This window comes from Danaus plexippus, chromosome 5 (assembly GCF_018135715.1).
Source record: "Danaus plexippus chromosome 5, MEX_DaPlex, whole genome shotgun sequence".
Taxonomy (NCBI): Eukaryota; Metazoa; Arthropoda; class Insecta; order Lepidoptera; family Nymphalidae; genus Danaus; species Danaus plexippus.
Window position 1 is genome coordinate 4,259,671 of NC_083539.1, and position 21,976 is coordinate 4,281,646.

Consider the following 21,976-nt stretch of genomic DNA (forward strand, 5'->3'; position numbering starts at 1 on the left):
GGTTTTATTTGTTATACATTTTTATTTTGGTAAATGGGTATATAAGTCAATATAGTGAACAGTGAATTGGAGAGAAATATGTTAAGCAGTAGAATTCCACCCATTAGCTATTCATCACGAATGATAAACGAGGAATCATCATGAATGAATGATGAGATCAAAATGATTTATTTTATTAAATAAATGATTAAGTAACTGATCAATGACATTATAACAAAAAAAAAAATTATTGATTAAATTGTTTCCAGTTAAATATCAATTCAATAATCCCTTCAAAAATTTGTGGAAATAATTTTACTATATTAAATAATATAACATAATAGAATATGCCCAACCGATTCGGAATGCAGTGATCGTTATATAAAAAAAATATTTAAATTTATTTTCTCAACACTAAATTCTCGATTTTTTTCGATACCATATTTCATTAATTTTTTATTAACAAACTAGTTTAATTTGATAATTTTTTAGAATTTTATTTTTAGTTTTCAAAAGTGGCTTTTTAAAAAGTTACATAGAGTATTCTGCTGTGCCCAAACCTCTAACTGGCTAAATATTTACATAATGATATGTAATAGAAAAAAAAACACTTTCATCTCTATGGGCAGTTATGTATAAAGAAAATGATTTATAAGGACTAAAGTTATTTAACTTTTTGAATTTCTTTCGTATGTATGTTTCTTTCAAAACACATAAAAGCATAACCATAATTTTTCCAGTATTAATTGATGTCGAGGGCACAAATATTCTCTCACCGCATTTCATTATTAATGTCATCTACGAGTATAAATATTAAAATTACTACAACATACCCAAATTCATATGTTTAATGTTATGTTAGCTGTTACTAGCCACAATGAATAAACATAACTCCATGGGACCACAAACAATCAAAAAATATTTCACATATAAATTATATAAGAGTTCGGAAACGATATTCTTATATATATGTGTATATATATATAGTTCCAAGTATATTAATATATATATATATATATATATATATATATATATATATATGTATATACTTGAAACTATGTACAATACCTATATCTTAAAACATAGAATTTCTTTGTGATATTTCTTTAAAACATATGTTTTAGCAAAATTATTGTAATAATTTCGTACTTTACAAATTACTATGTTTCGAAATTTTTGATATTGACTATCATAACTAACTTATTTTAATATGTTTATTTTTTTTTACTTAACAAATATTTGCTCATTACTACAGAATTACTAATTTCTTTATATATATATATTCCGAATTGATTATTTGTTTGGAAATTTACGATAACAAAGTATTTAAAAACTAGGAAAAGTATTTTAAATATATGCGTTTAAAATTCGAAAGTCCACCGAATAAAGTTTTATATCACTATTTTATTTAACCAAGCTTAGAATTCAGTAAAAAATCGGCACGGTAAAAAATATAAAAAGGCAAAAATCCGAGCTCCGCATTAGTCGAATTGAACGAAAATATTCTGAGCTCTGGAACCCGCACCAAGCCATTAATCGTTTTGATGTCACAGTATGGGACATTTAGTGTGACCCTTTTTAATCGAGCCCGCCCCTAATCACCGAAGGCCGAATGCTGAAAACCGAAGCACGGGTGTTCGTACAACGGTTCGACGATTTCAAATGGCAGATACTAATTGCTGTAGGTTTATTGTCCAGACGCACAGTGGTGAAGATAAATATCGTGAAAAGTAAATATGCAAGTCACTCGATGAGGTTTTTTTCACATAAAAATGCATTTATATTCAATATACGCGGGGTTGTTTTAAAATTCTATTTTATGAAATTTATTATATAGATGTACCCGTACTTTGTATTAATTTTTACTAAAAATTTATTTTTTTAGTTTATTTGAAACTACCAACTCTTCAAATAGAATTTTAAATGAAACTTTTTGCTTCATAGGATTTATCTCTATGAAGTTAATAAAAAAAATCTAAAACACGTTGCGGCAGTTATTAAATTATTGTAAATTGAAGCGCCTCTGTCAGCAATTTTACCAGTTTTGTTTAGACAAGCCTGACCCGATTTTAAGCAAATTGAAAGGCCAATTCGACCTGTATTCCTCTTGTTTGAATTTGGCTACACAGATTATAAACCTGATTCATTTGTCTGTTTATTATTCTTTGAAATTATTTGCAAACAATTAATATTAAGCAAGTTCATATTTTATGTATAATTGTACTGTAATATTGACTGAATTTTGATACAATTGAATCTGATAAATACAAATTATTCAGTTAAGAATTAATCTAAATATTATTTTTATATTCCGTATACTACCTACGGAATGTTAAAAAAAATTATAAATTAATATTATTACTGAATAAAATTGCAAATATACGTTTGCATTCTATTTAAGTTGTTTATATATAGTGCAAATATTTTATTCCTGTAGTAGAAGTTAAACAATACAGATTAGATGTAAATTTATGTTAAAAAGAGTTTTCTGTTACTGACATTCCTAACGTTGGTGTTGAAATTGAACTGGTTTCAACTAAACAACTACTTTTTACAAAAGTAATAAGTTTGAAATTAAAGCAGAATTACGCCCTGGCGAAAAAATCTGAAAAATTTTTAATACAACAGAAATACTCGAAAAAGTGTTGCAACACTAAAGAGGTTATGGGAAAGTAGGTTAAATCATCTTTAATATAATCCAGTTAATATAAAAATATTACATTTTAAATTCAGAAACGTCATTCGAAATTGAAATCAGTAACTCTGTATACAAATCTCAGTTCTAAAACTAGTTTACAAAAATGATATGAGCGTATTAAAAATCTTTTGGGAGCTATAACATCATTGTTATAAATTCCGTACTTAGCACTTAACTAACAGTGCTAAACAGTTAGCAAAGCTTAATTCGACTGTAGAGATTAGATAATTAATGAGTCTATAAATCGCGCTCATAAAATAAGGGATAAAGCCAAATTAATTATCAATATTGAAAATCGTTCTGCGAGTTAAACTGTATTAGCGTCGCACTAACGAAATGAGCACAAAACAGCTAAACTATAACAGTGTTCTTTGCAAGCTGTTCTGATATTAAAGTGATAACTTAACGGTATTGTAGGTCAGCTGCAGGGTTCGGGCTATGGCGAGGCTGAACCAGAATTTCTGTCTCCCCTTGAGAATATAACTGTCGCGCAAGGCAGGGATGTGCATTTCACGTGCACAGTAAATCACCTCGGTAGCTACAAGGTGGGCTATTTACTAATATTTTTCTATTGGAAAATACTTGGAGAACTTGAAACTTAAATGTTTATTCATTTCTTTGTACAGGTGGCTTGGATCAAATCGGATACAAAGACAATATTAGCAATCCACACTCATATGGTAACACTTAATCCACGGCTGTCAGTTACACATAATGGACACAATACTTGGAAGTTGTACATCAGTAACGTAGAGCCGAAGGACTCTGGTACTTACATGTGCCAAATAAACACTGATCCCATGAAGAGTCAGGTGAGATGTGCATATTTTAACTTATCCTTTCTATGATATAATTTATTTAAACTTACTTACCGATTCGGATTCCAATATAAATAATGTAAAGAATATTATCTTAATTGGTACAATTATACAAAGTTGCAAAAAAAAGTATAAACATTTGTATTCCTGAAATAATAATAAAAAACAGATGTTTAATAAATAGAACCTTATTTTTGTAAATAAAGTTTTCTGAATTGTATATTCTAGTTGTAACTGGTAAATACAATTAATTCCTGAAAGTACATATTTTGTACACGAATGTTGCATGTTCGAGTGCAATATTTTAATTTAATTATATTGTAGTAGACGTAGGCCATAGAAATATGTTAGTAATTTTAGTATTTCCCCAGCGGCAACTCTAGCTCCCTGGCACTTAGTTAATTACTTAATATAGCTTGGTCAGCATTCAAGTTGATGTTGCTATTGTTGTTTACGTGTTGTAATTAGTGGTATATTTTTTTGTATTTAAATTTTCATAAAGGATCATTATTATTCTTATCTATATATTGACCGACGATCACTATATCAGTTTTTGTTATAGCCTAAAATAAATAAGTATCATAGCAAAGGCTTTATATATTTATAATATTATAGAAGTAAAAGGACTCTATTCCTCTAGCTCTAGGAAGCAACGCTTTATTGAAAAGATAAACCTTTATCTTGTATTTGAAAATTATATAAGGTTTGTATTTAAAAAAAAATAATAAAAGATCTTTAAGAAAGGAAATATGTATAGGTGGTAACCGCTGTAGACCAGAATATTACAAAGAAAGTAGTAATTTCGATGTGATTTTGCTACAATATGATAGAATAGAAGTAAAATAAAAGTTTTTATGGAACGAGAAACAAGTTCTTTAAGATAAAATTTAAGAATATAACATTTATTCATTATAGGGGATAGGTTTTAAAAAGCAAGAGATATAATATAAAACCTATTAATTTCATAAATAACACAATTTATGAATAGTAATGGTATTTGTGATATTTACATGTGTGTGGATGAAATATATATAAAAACGTATCTTAAAAAATACGATTTTTCATGAATTTAATTCTTTGAAGGTTATTTATAAAAGTAGTAAAATACAAATGAAATATCGACCTTAGATAAAAGTACAGTTTATTATGAGTGTTAATGCTAATAAAATAGATCTACATTGCTTTACTAATTACTGACTTAGATAAGCATTGATTTAATTTTATTATTGTCTGTTTAAAATAATATTCCAGATTTTATGTACAATATTTTTATAGAAATATGAGGAAAAACTAAAAAGTGAATCAGGGGACAAAACGTGTTATTCAGTACAAAGGAAGCTTTTTATTCAAAATGCAATTACATAATATAATTGACAGATGGCAGCGGTAGTGCATTCAGTTAGTTCATTTTACTTTGAAAAGAACAATTTAATTTCGACTTAAATTTGTAAAGATATGGAATTCACTTTTTGTTTAAGTTATTATGTTAACGGGACTCCAAACTGAAAATTTGATATTAAGTTATAATAAATTTAAACCAAATTCTTATTAAACTATCTAATTTATACTGATTTATGCAATTATTTGAATTTTGTTGCTAGTATGGTTTAGTTATCCAAACTGTCATAAATATTTTCAACTATTAGTTCAGACTAGTTACGAAAGCAATAAAAAATAATAATCTTGTAAAAAACTTTCAGTCGATAATCACAGCGTAATATGAAAATTTATTCAAGTCTCCATTTGTCGGCTTAAACTCACGTCTCATTCGAATTATTTTAAGTTGAATGAGAATTAATAAATTCTAATTAGAACGGTTTTATTTATAATTAATGTTTATGAAACGGTATCCAAAGATTAATTGACCACAACATATAATGATTCTACTCATCAACAAATATTTATGTGATTAAAATGGTATTATACTTTTGATCTTTGTGTATTTAAGGTATATTAAAATGTTTTTTATTATAATATATAAACAATTTGTTGAAACGATAATAAAATAAATATGTTTCAATAAATCTTTTGCTGATACAACTATTAATTCTGTTCTAAAAAGACTAACTTATTAGCTTATTTAACTTGGGGTAACGTTGACAATAGCTGTGATGTGACATGGTATTTTGTAAAGGTATGCAAATGTTTGCTAAGGTTGGTATGTGACCGAAGTGTCTTGGTTTCGGTTATACGTAGCCAGTAGTTTGGAAAACGTTGTTTTGGTTAAGACAGCTAACCATTCATGATATTTATTTATTGATTCTTCAGAAAAACGTACATATAAATTAAAATCAAAGACAGATGAAATGTAATAAAATGCTACCTCACATATACAAAATAGGTATTAGTTTAAATTACTTAGCAAAATAGACTAATTCTTAATATCAGTATTACGCAAATACGATACTTTATTATGTTGATATATTTGAAGAGATAAAACCTTTGTATTTATTTTAAAAATTAATATATGTTTTAAAAAAAAATGTACTACTTAGAAATAACATAATATGTTATTAATATAGCCTTGAACAGTCTTTATGAATGTGTATTATTTGTATAGTCAATCTGAATTATATTGTAAAGTAAATTTATTTTTTTCGATATCCATATTAACTATTTGCTTGTATTATACAACCCTCCGAATTTTGATATAGGTCAGCTTGTGCATGGAGCCTAAAAATACTTTTTTCGTTAAAAGCTAACTTTTTCTTTGCTATAGAAGATAAATAAAAATAGTATATGGTTCCGCATAAACATTTTCATAATGTGTATTTGTATTGTATGAATCTCGAAAAACATATTACGCTTCTACGAAAAGTATTTACTTGGGTTCTTTGCTACTTTACGGCTGAAAAAGGTTCTTTTATGTTTGCACTTCAAGGCAGTACCATTAGTTAAGTGTTAAAGCAAATTTGTAAGTTCCACACAATAACTCAAATATTTTCGAAAAGATTTTCATGTTAATACAAAAGTCCGAAAATTTCGTTTTCTAAATTTTTCAAGTGTTTTGTAACTTTACAGCAGCGGTTAGGTCTTTTTAAGTAAAATAGAACAATTAACATTCTTTCCTCACAAGTGGAAAATGTTTAGTGAATTTTTATTCTGCAAGTAACCGGGTCGAATTAAAAATGCCTGAAAGTTATCTTTGTTTACGTTTATATTTTGTGTAAATGTTAAAAGAGAAATTTAATATAAAAGTCTTGTTACAAGTTATTTAATATTAAGTGTTTATGGCAAGAGTTGAATCTAGTGTGATGGTTATACTATTATCATTTATCTGCGTTATGAATACGATTAAACATCGGGCCTTGACTGTAATTATAATAAAGTGATAGATTGCTCAACTGAATAAATATCAACAAACTAATTGTTTTTGGAAATCGACGTCGTTCTGTTGACAAATCTGTGATAGATGACCTTTTTTCAACCCTTTTTCTCGTTACAGCGAACCCATGCTTCGCATTGTTAAAATGTCGGTATATCAATTTTATGTGGCCCTCAAAAAATCAAGCTGTTTAAATAAAAAGCTTTGTGGATATTGAATTGGTTCCAGTCACACAAATGAGTAATAGATGACTTTTCTTTTAGGTTTTTGGACTTCGTTGACAGTTGTGTTTGTTGTCTGATGTTTTATGTATTCCGTGTGTTTTAGTTCACTTCATGTTACTTATTTTGTATTTACTTTAAAGTTACATGCTACTAAAAATAATATGATATGGTATTACGTATTTTTACGTATAGTTAAAGTAATAACAATATCAAATTTTTAATTAATTTGAAAAACAAAATGGTTAATTGCACCCTAGGAAAACAGGTTTTAATATATTACGGTTACTTTTTTTATCCCCTCTAAACTTCTTCAATATTTCAAAATATTATTAATGCGATTAAAATAAAGATCTTTAATTACGCGAACACCTACATAAAAATTCGAGAATCAGACAATATTGAACAAAAACCTTTTGTTTTTAATTTTCTAGAATACAATGTATGTAAGTAACTACTTAACTTTATGTAAGAACGTTCGCGGACGAATGCCTGTGTATTGATATAGAGATATGTTTAAATAAGCCTTTGCCGGCAGTTAGCGCTGAAGGGTATTTTCAATATGGGTAATTTAGCTTGGAACACAAATACTTTAGCAGCTTTATTGCATACTCGAGGATTAAGTCGGTATGAGCGTTGAAAAACGAGTGGAGCTCCGGTTACATATAAAACTTCAGGCATTTTATCTTAATTACTTCGAAATCTTTGTGCGAGAAAATCCAAGCCCTTACGTTGTCCATCGTCGCGTAACTTTATGTGCGGATTACTTTTATGACCGGGATTAAAGTCCGATTGCGATTTGCGATTGTTTACTACCAAGGTCCATCTGAATGTGTTCATGTGAATGAACGCCTTATTTCACATAATTATGTGTATGGGAATTTAAATACACTTCTTTGTAGTAATTAAGCGAAGAGAATAAAAAAGAGTTGTAGTCATTATTTATTTTAAATAGATATTCGTAAGATGCTATTAATTTTTAGTTACTAAGCACATAACAGAGTTTGAACTTAATACAGACAATATTATGAGCTTGTGAACAACAAATTAATTTATTAACAAAGTAAGCCGTACCTCTAACGGAATAAGAGCGATCAGTTAGGAATCCCACTAAAGAGACTCGTTCTTGGCACCGTAAACACATTCTTCGACACATAGTTGTTACGATGTCGCAACTAACGTCGTAGTAAGCATTCTGTTGGAACCTTAGGAATTTATCAGACTACTCCTGGGAATTCACCTCGTGAAATGTAAACTCCAAACCGGTTATAACACAATTATTTGACCTTAATATAATAACACAGAGCCTAACAAAGCGGCCATAATTCCGTCACTCCTAAATTGTAGAAGCTCAGCTTCCTATAAAGGATTTACGATGCTCATGAGATTATCTTTAATCTCGTACAGAATTATCTTATAATTTACTTTATGCCGCACGTAAGTACGGCTTGATTTTAGTAACCTGATATTATTGGGGACATAGTTTATTGTTAACAATTAATTTACTCATGTGGGCAAGGTTTTATTACATGAAAAAGTTATGTTCAATGATTTGTGAAGTTAATGCAAATAAATAGTAAAGATACTCGTATAGCAATTTTATAAAATTAATAAGCAATTTTATTTTTATCTCAATATCTTACTAATAAGGGCTTTAGACAAAACTATGTGAATACCATTAAAGCAAAATTCGGATCACCTTATCATTAAATATGAATTATCATTCGAATTTAATTTTATTAGAATTAAAACTAAACACAAAAGGAAAGAAATCAACAAGTGAATTATTTCTTAGGGAAAAATCGGCAAGCATTAGTCAGCGTTTCTTTGTTATACTCTACAGGTGTGCCTCGCTAAGGCCTATTTTCTTTCTTATAACATTTTTCTTAGTGTCAGGGTCTAAGTTTAAGTTTCTGCAAAAACTGAGATGAATACATGGTAAAGGTTTTCCTTGATTTGGTTTTAAGTTTTAAACTGAACTAACATATGTTGAAAACTTACTAAAATTAAAACTGGAATAAAATTAAACAAAAAAGTAATCGTAGCAATATAAAAAGCCTCATTAAAATTTATTATTACGTTACATTATGCGAAATATTTGTTGAATAAATAAAAATCGAAATCAAAGTGAATTTTCACATTACAGTAAAAACGAAACGTTTAAAGTTAATTCAGTCGCATACAACTGAAAACATAATTACGTCGAGTCTGCCAAACATAAATAGGTCGATAGCAAAAAACGTAATAAACAGCCGGCGGTCGTCCATCATAGCTCACGTCAGTTGCTCAACCCCAAATAATTGGTCTGACGTAACATTATGTATCTTTTGGAAAATGTACGCTCCACCTTGATAATAAGGTTTCCTACAATTTGTGTGCCGGCAACTAGCGCTTTTGTCAAATGGACGCGGCTTAAGAGATTGTGAAACCAGATGGCCTATTGATATTAATGGTTGGATGATAAATATTCAACCATATTTCCAAAAGGTATATCTATAACAATAATATGGTCAACTTTTTGTATAATATTTTTTAAAATCTCAATAGGAAGGTTTAAAATATAAAATATATATTCTTGTTTATTTGCATTGCTCTACATTCACTGCATTTCACATTTTTAGTAATAAATGATTTGTTATTTAATTCTTTGTAAAAACAAGGATTTTTTTTAAAAATATGCTTGAAGTATAAGAATGGCTTCACATTTGAGCACGTCCAAGAAGCTTTTAGTGACCACCATGCCCAGTGCACTGAAGTTGACTTTTGATATATTACACTGTGATGTATTTGGTTCAGTTAATATCGTTTTCTTTTAAATGTGTAAGAAAGGACAACTTTTATCTATGTATTATATAACCTAGTATACCTGATATTTTTACTTCAATGCCTGGTTTTACAGAAAAGATTATAGAAAGCTAGTGTATCAATAAATAAACAAAAGTGAAAATTTAAAAATAACTGCTATCAATTAATATGCTAATAATTTCACTTTAATTGCTATTGTATGCTTATATTAACATTCTAACTACATATTTTGTTATAATGGAAGTTCGTTGTGCACTTCTCGATGTAAATCTAAGATCCATTCGCTCGCTTCAACCATTTGCATAATTCATGTGACTGAAGCCGCCTGGAGGTATAAAAATTTACACTGCAGTGAAAAATGAAATCTATTTAACATGTTATGTCAGTGTAAAATAAACTGACGGTGTTTCATTTTCAATTAATATTTCACCAATTTTATATATGACACGAAATTGAAAAGTTCAATAACTCTGAACCTCTCTAATTTTTGTATTTTATATTTGTAGGGTTTAATATATTATTTAGTATATGAACACACACAAAAACACTCACATGTCTCCCTCTCTCTCTCTATATATATAAATTTATATGTATATATATATATATATATATATATATATATATCTATATATATATTTATATAGTATTGAAGTAGTTCTTTTGAATCTTAAGCATTCTTTAAGCTATAAGCGCTTCATAAAAAATAAATTAAAACCCAATTTAATAATAATTTTTGAAGCTGAAACCAGAGTCAAAAACTTTTCACTTTCTGAACTCGCTCGTTAAAGAAAAACTGCTGCAATAAAAAGACAGTGATCGTTAATATTTCAAAACCAACTATTTTGGAGGCAAAGTTGTCGGGTATGAAATGTTGTTAAAATATAACTTTTGCATATTTGGAACGGAATGTGACCCATTCAGTCGTGTTCAGCTCTTGCTAGAAATTTTGTCAAAGTACGTCCAGCGACGTGTATTCAACGATTTTCAAGATGCCATAGGATCCTGTAGTTATGAAATGAAATTCCCAACATTCTTCTTTATGAATTTAAAATATATATTCATAATATTTGTAAATTATTTCTGTTACAATATTTTATATTTAGGAGGGTATATCCCGACGGTCGGAAAAACAATAACTGCTCTAATTGAAACATGAGTCAATCCTCTAATATAATATAATATATATAGTATTACTAACTAGCTATTATATTATTTATTACCCGTTTAAATAGTGTAACGGAACTTTAGCAAAAAATATTCCTGCCTGTGTTGTGTAGGACAGATTAGATTTAGTTGACGAAATTCGATCACGTTCGTGGATGGAAGGAAATGTATCGTCGAAAAAAACAAGCTGATACGGATACTGTTCCGGGGGATGTAGAAAAATGGGAATGTCTCGCTGGATAATAGTTTTTATTCGTAAAGAACTAAGAACTAGTGTATTTCCAACGTGCACCTATCTTGATAAATTTGTGAGGCATGCCGTCACTTCAGATTCTATCGCAATTTAGTCAAAGTCTGTGCGTGCTCTGTAAGCGCTATATGTCTTTATGCGAGATGCACGAAGAGAGTTTAAATTTAAATTTTGTTTCTATTGAAATTATGGAATAAAGGAAGCTTATCACTGCTTAAAAATAGATTTAAGATAAACATGTCTGAAATGTAATGATAAAGAAATTATAAATTGATAATTTTGCACTTACTGATAAAATGAATGTATACTTTTGTATGAGTTAAATAATCCTTATCCCTCTAAAGTTCTATGATTGGAATACCATTTATAACAGCTATCTATTTGTTCGTGTCAGAATAACTTCCAACTCCGTCTAGCAGATAGTTTAATAATATCTACAATAATCTTGCTCCAGTTATAATAACATAATGCCAGTAGGAAACTAGTTGCCAGCGTACTGCTTGTTTTCCCCCCAGAGACGGGATTAAGTTATAATTTTACTTGTTGTTTTCCTTCGAGACGCTGAATAGGTTTTCATTTATAAATTAAAATATAACCGAAAATATTTGAAATTGTTATAAATCGTTCATATGATCAAAAATAATACATCAAAACGTTTCAAGCTTATCTAATAGAATTTATTATAAACTGTTTTTAAAAATATGTACAACGTTACCATTAAGATAACACTGATTTGCATCAAATAAATTATATCTTCGAAATTATTGCTACTTTCTAAAAATAAAACCAACCTCCGTAATAAAGGAGTTACAAGAACGGAGATAACATTAAACTGTATTTGTGTGCGGGGTCTTAGTAATATAAAGTCAACGAGCAAATCAATGTAAAAATTTCTAACAGGACATTTATAGCATAATAGTAATTATTTTTGTATTATATAAAATCATTAATTTTCAATATTTACTTCAAATATCCCGAACTAATTTATTGCTGGCGAAATATGCCACTATTAATTTAAAGTGGAACTTGTAGAATATATGTACATTTACATGTATACCTAATATGATGCTCTTTCGAAAAGAACAATTATCTTAAATTATATGTTTAAAATTATGATGTGTAAGAAGACAAATAATGGTATAAAAAGACAAACGTAATGAAATAACGGTCCAGTTTTTATCTTCGACTGAAACAAATGTTTAACATCTATCAGGCTTAATTAAAAGTTATATGTTTAGTTATAATCTACTCTTCTGAAGTTCCATAATAAACATTTAAAATGTATAACAATATGTTGTTCTATGAATGCCTTTGTAAAGGAAATGAAGTACGAAAAGGTATTATCTTCTTACGAACATCTTAATTATTATGTTTTAATTTAAATAAGTGATCAGGAAAGTTGTGTGTATATATTTATTATTATTTTTGTGTTAGATGGGCCATCTATCGGTCGTGATCCCGCCGGACATCGCGGACGATGACGGCTCGGAGGCTGGTGCAACAGAAGGAGGTTCCGTAGAACTAAGATGTACAGCGACCGGAGTTCCGGAACCAACAATGTCGTGGAAAAGATCCGGCGGAAGGAACATAATATTCCGAGATGACAGTGGAAAAGAAATTAAGGGTAAGATTTAAACTGATTTTTTAAAAATAATTATAGTTTAAAAATATTTATTATAGTGTACCATACACATATATACATACATACATACCTATCAACATTTTATCATAATAATTAAGTCTATAGAATTACAATTTTATAACATTATAATTTAACAAGGAAAAAGTGTATTTTTAGTATATAATTTTATTGTTACGTAAACATGGGGATTATTTATTAAACTTTTCCATTAAATTTTATTCGTTTTGGGGATTGTATTAAGTGGTAAAAAACAAAACAAGACTAATTTTGCATTCAAATCCCGCCCAAAGAGGACGCAGGTGCTATAGCGTTTAAAATATTGGAGTTTTATGAGATTTACGAAGATGTCCTTGCTATATTGAGAATAACGTAAAATAAAGTGACAATAATGTTCAATATAAAAAAATAATATGATTACATCTATCACAATATTTATTCACTCCAATAATGTTTAACTTCTAAATGTGTTTAAGAATGTAACGGAGTTTTTTTTTTCCACTCGGCTTGTCTTTATTTTTAATTTAAGAAAATAAAGTGTTCTTCAAAGTCGTGATCGGGATTAATTTCCTTTAAAAAGAATGATCTCAAAGAACTCAATTACAGCTTAAACAAAGTGTAGCAATCGGGGTTTTGGTCAGGAAATTAAATACGGCGAGTGGCTAAGTGAATACTGCTTTAGTACTTAAGTATAAATAACATGGTACGTAAAACGAAAGGTAAAAAATTTAAAACCAATAAACTCGATTATTAAACTACTACTGTTTTCACATGGAAATTACGTAATAAAATTTTGAATTACACTTTATTCAAATAGTCATTAGGTGTAAATTGAATTAACATACTGGAATCCTTTTCAGAGATGGCTTTACGAATTTGACCCGTTTTATTTAAGTCATTTAACGTAAACAAAAGACTAGCGGTGGTGGGTAAACAGAGGGTTGTTATAGTTAGGGAGCGTTGCCTTAGTATTAATTGGACGTGTTATACACGCTTCAACAAATAAGGATTGCCGTTTGGGTTGGTTTCCTCTTCCGTTTCATTTCTCTGTTGCTATTGAGTAAGAAAATACATGATGCTCATAATTAAACGTTACATTTTATAACAAAAATTGTAAGATATTATTGTATTAATGGTACAAGAGTTATACCTAACTTTGTAAAAATATAAAGAAAATTGCATTAAAGTGTTTAAACTTTAGACGACATTGCATATTATAAATAAACACAAGAATGTTGTTATGCAAATTAATTCTAGTTATGTTTTAGATGTATCGTGATCTTCACATGAATGTGATAACTTAATTACAATTAGTAATCTCTGTAGAGCGACGGGCAGACTCAGGCGTCAAGTTAATTAACTAAGTTATCACAAAACATTTCAAAGTGATTGCATATTACTAAGTTTAATTATAATAATTACTATATAATTCTAATCAATAAACTTAAAAATTATTATATACAATATTTTAAATCCAAAAAATAATTTATGCTTACAATTAAGTGTATAAAAAGAAATAAGAAGCTTATTTCTTTGCTGAAACACGATTTAAGTTGCTTTAATAGTTCATTTAACAAAGGAAAATAAAAATAAGAGACTGCTTTAATGAAATCGGAAAACAATTAGCCCGTGAGTAATAATGACGGTAAATTGCTAAATCGTTGGCGAATCGAGTAACAAGTTGCCAACGACATGTAGCCTTCCAACTTTATAACCCGTTAATAAAACACAATTTCATGCAGGCATTATACCGCATAACACACTTGTGTTTCTTATTACTTATGACATAAAGCCTGGTATAGCCTAAATTATTTATATCGCTATGCCCGCCGTACATAACGCAGTATTTTACGTCTACGCCCGAGATTTAGGATCGAGGTCGTATGCCATAATAAAGTTATAAATTGTTTCCATTTAAATTTAATTTGACAGCCTTCGTTAAACGCCGAATTACCCGGGCAATGTTTTGATTAAAGTACGCAAGATTAGCGACGCTTAATTAAGATTAACTTGGAGAAATTTGTTTCGAATGAATCCGACTATTAGCTTTGTATAGTTCGTTTGATTTTATAGTTACCGATTTGAAAAGGTTAAACTCTAAAATATCTCTCACTTAAGAAAAATTATATAACTTGCTCATACAAACACACTTGCTATAAACTTGCTGTGTGAGTAAACTAATATTAAAGTATGAAAATAAACAAATATTATACAAGTTGGAGCTACCGCATCAATAATGTTTTTAACGTCGTTAAAGCCGCCTGTAATCGAATAGACATCGATATCCGTATCCTCACATAAAGCGAGTAACTGAATTACGCTTTGACGTTAGTTTTCGTTTAGAACGTTAGTTAGACGTTTTAATAAAATAATGAAATTGTTTTATGTTAACAAAATATTTATAATTACGCTTTGTACTTTGACACGGTTTAGTGTACAATGGATTAAATCTAGTGATCAGTGAAGCTAGGTACTAGAGAATTATTTTTATAAATTTAACGCTAACTTTAAATTTATTCCGTAACTTAAGGTGAAAAAAATGTTGTCACTGTTCGTAAACATGACGCCTCAAGCATGTTGCTGGCGTCACTTCCGCTTATTAGATAAACACGACAATATTAAATAAGGCGGGCTGCCTCTTACATGAAAAGTTTACGTAACATAAATACTTACTATATTGTCGAATACTTTTTATCGAAAGTTTGAAATCTAAAAGTTATAATATTTAATTTACAAATTAATTATAATTCTGATGCAATTACGTATTACGCCACTGTCTGAAAGTGACAATTATTTTTGACTAACATATGCATATAAATATTTGTAATAAACCAAAAGTGCAAGCTGTGACTCAATGTTACTTTGATTTAAATCTATTTAATTTTACATTAAAAGTAATTTTATTTTGAATGCAAATTGAATGTCTTCGACAGACAATAAAATATCTTGTGACAATGCTTTATGTTATGGATATATTATCACGTATATATCATTACGATAGCTTTATGTTGTCAAAAATTCCTCATTATTATTTGAACTTGCTACAACTTCTTTTCCTTCTAAGAAACTGGTCAGTGTTTTGTATTCACAAGAGTTTACAAGTTCTTCGTAAACAATTTTTTCAACTCACAAAAGTGCTTTTAAACTGTGTTTATAAAAAGAAAATGGCTGCCAATATCACTGCTTCACCTCTTTCTGCTTACAACTTCTTTATTTTTGAAATGACTTTGATCACTTTGATAACAGTGTTTCAATAGTTTTTTCATAAATATTATTAAGAATAAATAAATTAATTACATATTACGACTGAAATTTCTTATCACATATGACAAAGAAAAGAATACATAGGCGTAGAGACAATTTGTTCAAAGTTTCGTTATTTGGATTTCAAAACTTGACAGAATTTTATTTTTTTAAGAATTTTATCAACCCTTTTGGTCTATTTTTTGTTGGTGTTATATTATTATTATAATAGTCGATCGTTGGAGTGCTGAGTGTCAAAAGGCTCGTAGAAGTAAATTACTCTCGTACAGTTTACATCTGGCGAACATTGGTTTGGCAACGCCTCCCCATTGTTGGCGCTGAGATTACGCGGTTTTTCCTTTATGGCTTGGCTATAAATATATGAACCATGCTTTTTCTAATGAGTATCATTTGAGTTGTGGCGCTATAAGTGACGTTAAACTCGTCATTGATTCAAATAAATAGGATGTACATCCATGACTATATATATTGTATACATATTATATATGACGTCATGCATACGTATATTTAAGTAAACATATTTAATATTAATTTTGCAGTGCGATTACAAATGATAAATAACTGTAGCAGGTGTTTGTGATTACACAGCGTAAGAGAAGAACTCAACGTTTATTTAGATTGTTAATGAGAATTTGCCTTTGACATATGATCCTAATTTGAATAGTAAACTATAAATATGATTCGTTTGATGATTATATTTTACAATCATTATTGTTTATGATGATAGTTTAAAGTATTTTTTTAAGTTCAATAAATTATCTTATTAATATAGCTACATGAAATCTTTAAGTATAAAATAAAGTTATTCTTGTTCATATTACACGACTATTTAATTTGGTTACTTTGATTGAAATCTATCTAATTTAGACGCAGAATGAGGTAGAATTCTAATCAGTGACATATATGAATTGCTTCTATTTCTAGTTTACTTAGTAACTTGAGTATGTTGATATTTATTCCTGTAAAGTATTTATTTATGTAGTATACTCAAATTATGCTATAAATAAAAGATATTTCTGAAATAAATGAAATTAATAAATTTAATGTGTACCAATTGTAAACGTGGTGTATGGTTGTAGACATTTTCTTAGATATTGGAAAATCTATGTGGTTCTCTGTTAGATATGAATAATCCCATATTCCCATCGCGACATTTAGCACACATTTGGAATTTTCATACAAAAATTAATTATTATGTAACTTTTATAACTTTTTCTTTATAGTTGTAGAAAGCTACGTAGGTTCTACGTTATCATTGCGGGGCCTTAAGCGGACTGATATGGGTACATATCTCTGCATAGCTGCAAACGGAATTCCACCCACGAAGAGTCGAAGATATGAAGTTTCTGTGTTTTGTAAGTGTCATATTATATTAACGTAAAAAACAAATATTTTTAATAAAAATAAATCTTAGAAAATATTTTTATGATTTTGACAATTGTCAACTTTTTTTCTTTTTATTACAATTAGTAAGTTTTGTTTTTAAGTTGTTACTTACATACGCTACTCGTATTAAGGTCTTTTTAAATCCGTCTTTAGCATTTTTATTTGATATGTGATATTTGTAAATAATTTCTGGTCCAACGTCAACAGAGTAAAAGTTTCCACTTTGTTACATTTGATGTATGTATTTTATTTCAAACATGTACAAATCAAACACTTCCTGTAAATATTTCATGAAGCTAGTCTTTAAAAACACATATTTAAACGATTTTATAGCTTCTAATGTTATATAAATCTCATAAATTTATCATATAAAGCAATACAAGCTTTATTTCATCAGAAACAGAACTGATTGACTTTACAGACGTGAAAATAGATGGCGCTAAAATTAATCTAGTTACGTTGTCGTAAAAATATTGCTGAAATTATGAATAAAGAATATGAGTATCGAAAAAATATCAGAATCATAAGCAGACATGAAATGTAGTAGGCATGACATGTAGTAGTAGTAGCTAGGATATTGTTGGATGGCACAAACATACCTAAATGTGTTTGTTATCACCAGTCGAGCCGATCGTGCGTGTTGCCAGCTTGGTTGTATGGCGTGCCGCAGACATGCAAGTCACACTCCAATGCTACGTGGAAGCCTCCCCAAAAGCTCTGACAATGTGGCAACGAGGGAAATCACAAACAGGTACTCACAGTGCTTTGCATTCAAAAATGTTATATTCAAATTAAACCGTAAGTCAGATGTTTAAAATTGTTAAAAGAATTCACTTTATAACATGAAGGCGTATTCCTCGGCATTTATTAAAAAAATGATTACAAAAGGGTAATTTTTTTTTAATGAAAATACATTAGATACACTTGTTCAAATTCGATTGAAGATCAAGAAAGTTATTCATTAGTTCTGTTCTTCGTGCATATGTATTTGCATGACATAGTTATTCAGCAAATTAAATTGAACTAGGATGTAATATAGTGAACTTTTTAACGATGAATTTGAAAAACATGCTTTACTCCAGTAATCACGTATAATGTTTGATATTAATAGAATAAAACTACAAATAGGTCATTTTAAATATTAATAATTTTATAATAACCGTTAGAATGTTTATTAAAATGATAATAATGGTAGTAGAACTTTAATTTAAATCTATACATATATATATATATATATATATATATAATTTTATATAATTTTATATATATATATGTTTTTCTTCTAAAAACATAAAGCATGTTTTCATAACATACAGTTCCAATGTCTATTACTAAAAAGTTTATAAGTAACATAACAATTAAAACAATTTTATGCTGAAGAGAATTTTATCATTTAATTTAAATAGATAGAATATTTATGGAAGTACTAAGCTGAATAAAGAATATATTTCGTCAGAGAATTCACGTATGAATTCAGTACACAATAAAAATGTAAGCATATTACGTCACAGGTGCAAAGCTGTTGAACAGTTCCAAGTACATAATATCGGAAGATTTCCTGAACGAGTATGCTATGAAAATGAACCTGACGATAAACCGCCTCAAAAGGAACGACTTCGGGGAATATACCTGCTCCGCAGCTAATGCTTATGGGAAGGCGAATGTTACTATAACGTTAAAAGGTTTGTTTTCATGTTTATTATTATCGACATTCATATTATAATTTAAATACTTCAAATGTGTATTACAGGCAAAAGTTATGTTAAATTTTAAATTATTTTCTATTGCAATTAGATTTTTTTCTTTCGCTTTCCGAAATATTGGCCCTTTGGGTTTGTTATTTTATTGTATATCAATACATAATTTAACATCTTTTTGCTTAAGAAACGCTATTTTGGCAACTTAATTTGTTATTCTCTTCGATCTACGAATTAGATAATGTGTAAAGATCGGATTTTTTTGAACAAAATAGATGTTCCTAAAATTTTTTTGGTTAACATCAGGAAGTCTGTCGTAAGACATAATTTACAGTGACATAATATATAATTCGTAGTCAAATTCGGAACTTAATTTTTAAAATAAATATATGAATGTATGTACTTATACGTATACATACATTTAGATATGAAAATATTTTCGAATGCTACTTGCGTACTTTCGTCGTGTGTTTGAAATGGAGCTATTAACATTAATTAATTGCGTCAAACACAATTTTTATGAAATAATTGAAAGTCGGATTGAAAATCAAAAATTTTATCAATATTATCAAATGTAATCCGAATATATATTTATATATTTTTTTGGAAGTGACTTCGTTTTTTAGCGTTCAAAAACTTAAATTTTGTATCATATATTATAACTATCATATATCGTGACTTAAAACGAACTAAAGATATCTTGTGTTTTTCATCAGAAACGCCGCAGAAGACAACAACCACGACCACGACGACGACCACGACCACTACAACGGAGATGATCACAACCACGGTCATTTCTACCACGCGTTCGCCCAAACGACACTACAAGAAACAACCGGATAGAAACAAGAACGCACTTGATATTGAACTGATGCATGGCAATTCTATAAACGTTTACAATTTTAACTCCCACGGAAATAATTCTCATAACGAATACGCTCAGAGGACGGAACGACAAAAAGTACGACCTTCGGGGCCACCACGACATTACATCGTATATAATAAAGCATCCCGATATGAAACATCTATTTCTGTACTGATAATATTAGCGTTCTTGTAAACTATATTTTTATATAATAGGTGATAAAAATGGCTGTTGAATTATTAGATTAAAGGTTGTTGAAGACGATTCTGTTTGTACAATGTTGACATTGTTGTGTAAATCGTAACTGACAGTCTGTATTGTAAGGTAGATACCAGCTTTAATTTAAGTATAATTTAAGTAAAAGACAATAAATACAATACATGTACGTCTCGAGTCCAAAGTACATATGCGATTAGATTCAATATCAAAAGGGCCATATCAACTTTTATTGAATATTTTCATAGCGATTAACACGTTTTGTTTAAAACTATTTCTGCAATACGATATATTTTGATGTGAATTTTGTAATTACAATTTATGCAAATTTTTAAACTTAGTGCGGTCTAGAGACTAATTACCTACTATTGATGTTCTTAATCATGTTATGTCTTTAATTAATATTATATTACTGCGTGTAAGTAATGCATGTTACGAATTTAGATTAAATTGAATATGACAATACGATTGTAAATGTAATGACAATAACAGAGACCAAAGAAATGAAGGTATATTTGTAAAACTTGTATTAAATATGAGGTTATCAGTAGTATGAGCTGAATAAATCTGGCAAGGTTATCCATTTAGTACGTTTATAATAACTGATAGCTCCTACTTTTGTAATATTAATGAACTAATGCGAATGTTTAGATAGTTTTTGTTATATATATCTCATACTAAGAGCAAAAACCTTGTAGCTGCTTGATAAGTTTTTGGGACGTGTTACCTCTTTTAATATATAATAACAAGTGACATTAGTCTCCGCTTTTAAGTAACTTATTTTACATTATAGGAAACGAAATGATGCTATACATAAAAAAATTGTCTTCCGAATAGCTGTAATGGTGTATCGGTTCAAAGTTACGAGCGTTCTCGTAATGGTTCTTTTGGACATCTACTATGTATTATAGTATATAATGGAAGTGTATTGGAAACTGCAAAGAATTTACGATAGATTTAGATAATTAGCATAATTATGCTTTGTAACATCACTGTACTGATTTAATGAAGTCTAGTGAATAGGACGGATTTTTTTATTTACAAATAGATTGCTTGTGCCATTATTGCGAACATTTTTGAATTTCGCAAAAAATAATATAAATATTTATTTTATGTGTATTATGAAATATTAGATCATAGATTACGTGTTTCTGAAAATCTTTATAAATAGAGTGTTTTAACTTACAATAATAAAACATTATATTCTGGACACATTATATATCAAAAATTAATTAAGGAAAGCGTATTGAATTTGGAATACGATATTTGTTATAAAAAAAAAAACAATTTTTGGTATCTTAAGATTATAACAATAATACTATTAAAGACAATAATTAATCAGACAATATTAGGTATGTTATGTAAATAGTCATGTTAATCGCATTTTAGTAATAAGGTAACTATTTATCAATGTTAAATTAAAGATGTTGATATCATTTTATGACATTTTAAAATAAAAAAATATATATATTCTATTGGGGTTTTTATTTATCTGTTTTTAAATCAACAATATTATTTTCTATATAAGCGGACAAATAAAATTTCGGAATAACGAGAGAAAAATTGTCAAATATTAGACGATTATATAAAGTCGAATTAAGATAACTAAAAGATGAAAAATTTATAGACAATGTTATACTAATTAAAAT

At 28.6% G+C, this 21,976-nt stretch overlaps 1 protein-coding gene across 1 annotated transcript; it reads left to right on the forward strand.

The window, feature by feature from the left end:
* The first annotated feature begins 1,591 nt into the window (after positions 1-1,591).
* LOC133320790 (lachesin-like) lies at positions 1,592-21,716 on the forward strand. Its single transcript, XM_061529421.1, has 8 exons — positions 1,592-1,709; positions 3,095-3,222; positions 3,304-3,489; positions 12,695-12,884; positions 17,387-17,518; positions 18,172-18,300; positions 19,061-19,231; positions 19,963-21,716. The coding sequence occupies exons 1-8, from the start codon at positions 1,592-1,594 to the stop codon at positions 20,304-20,306; spliced, it is 1,398 nt and encodes a 465-aa protein (XP_061385405.1). The 3' UTR covers positions 20,307-21,716.
* The last annotated feature ends 260 nt before the right edge of the window (positions 21,717-21,976 follow it).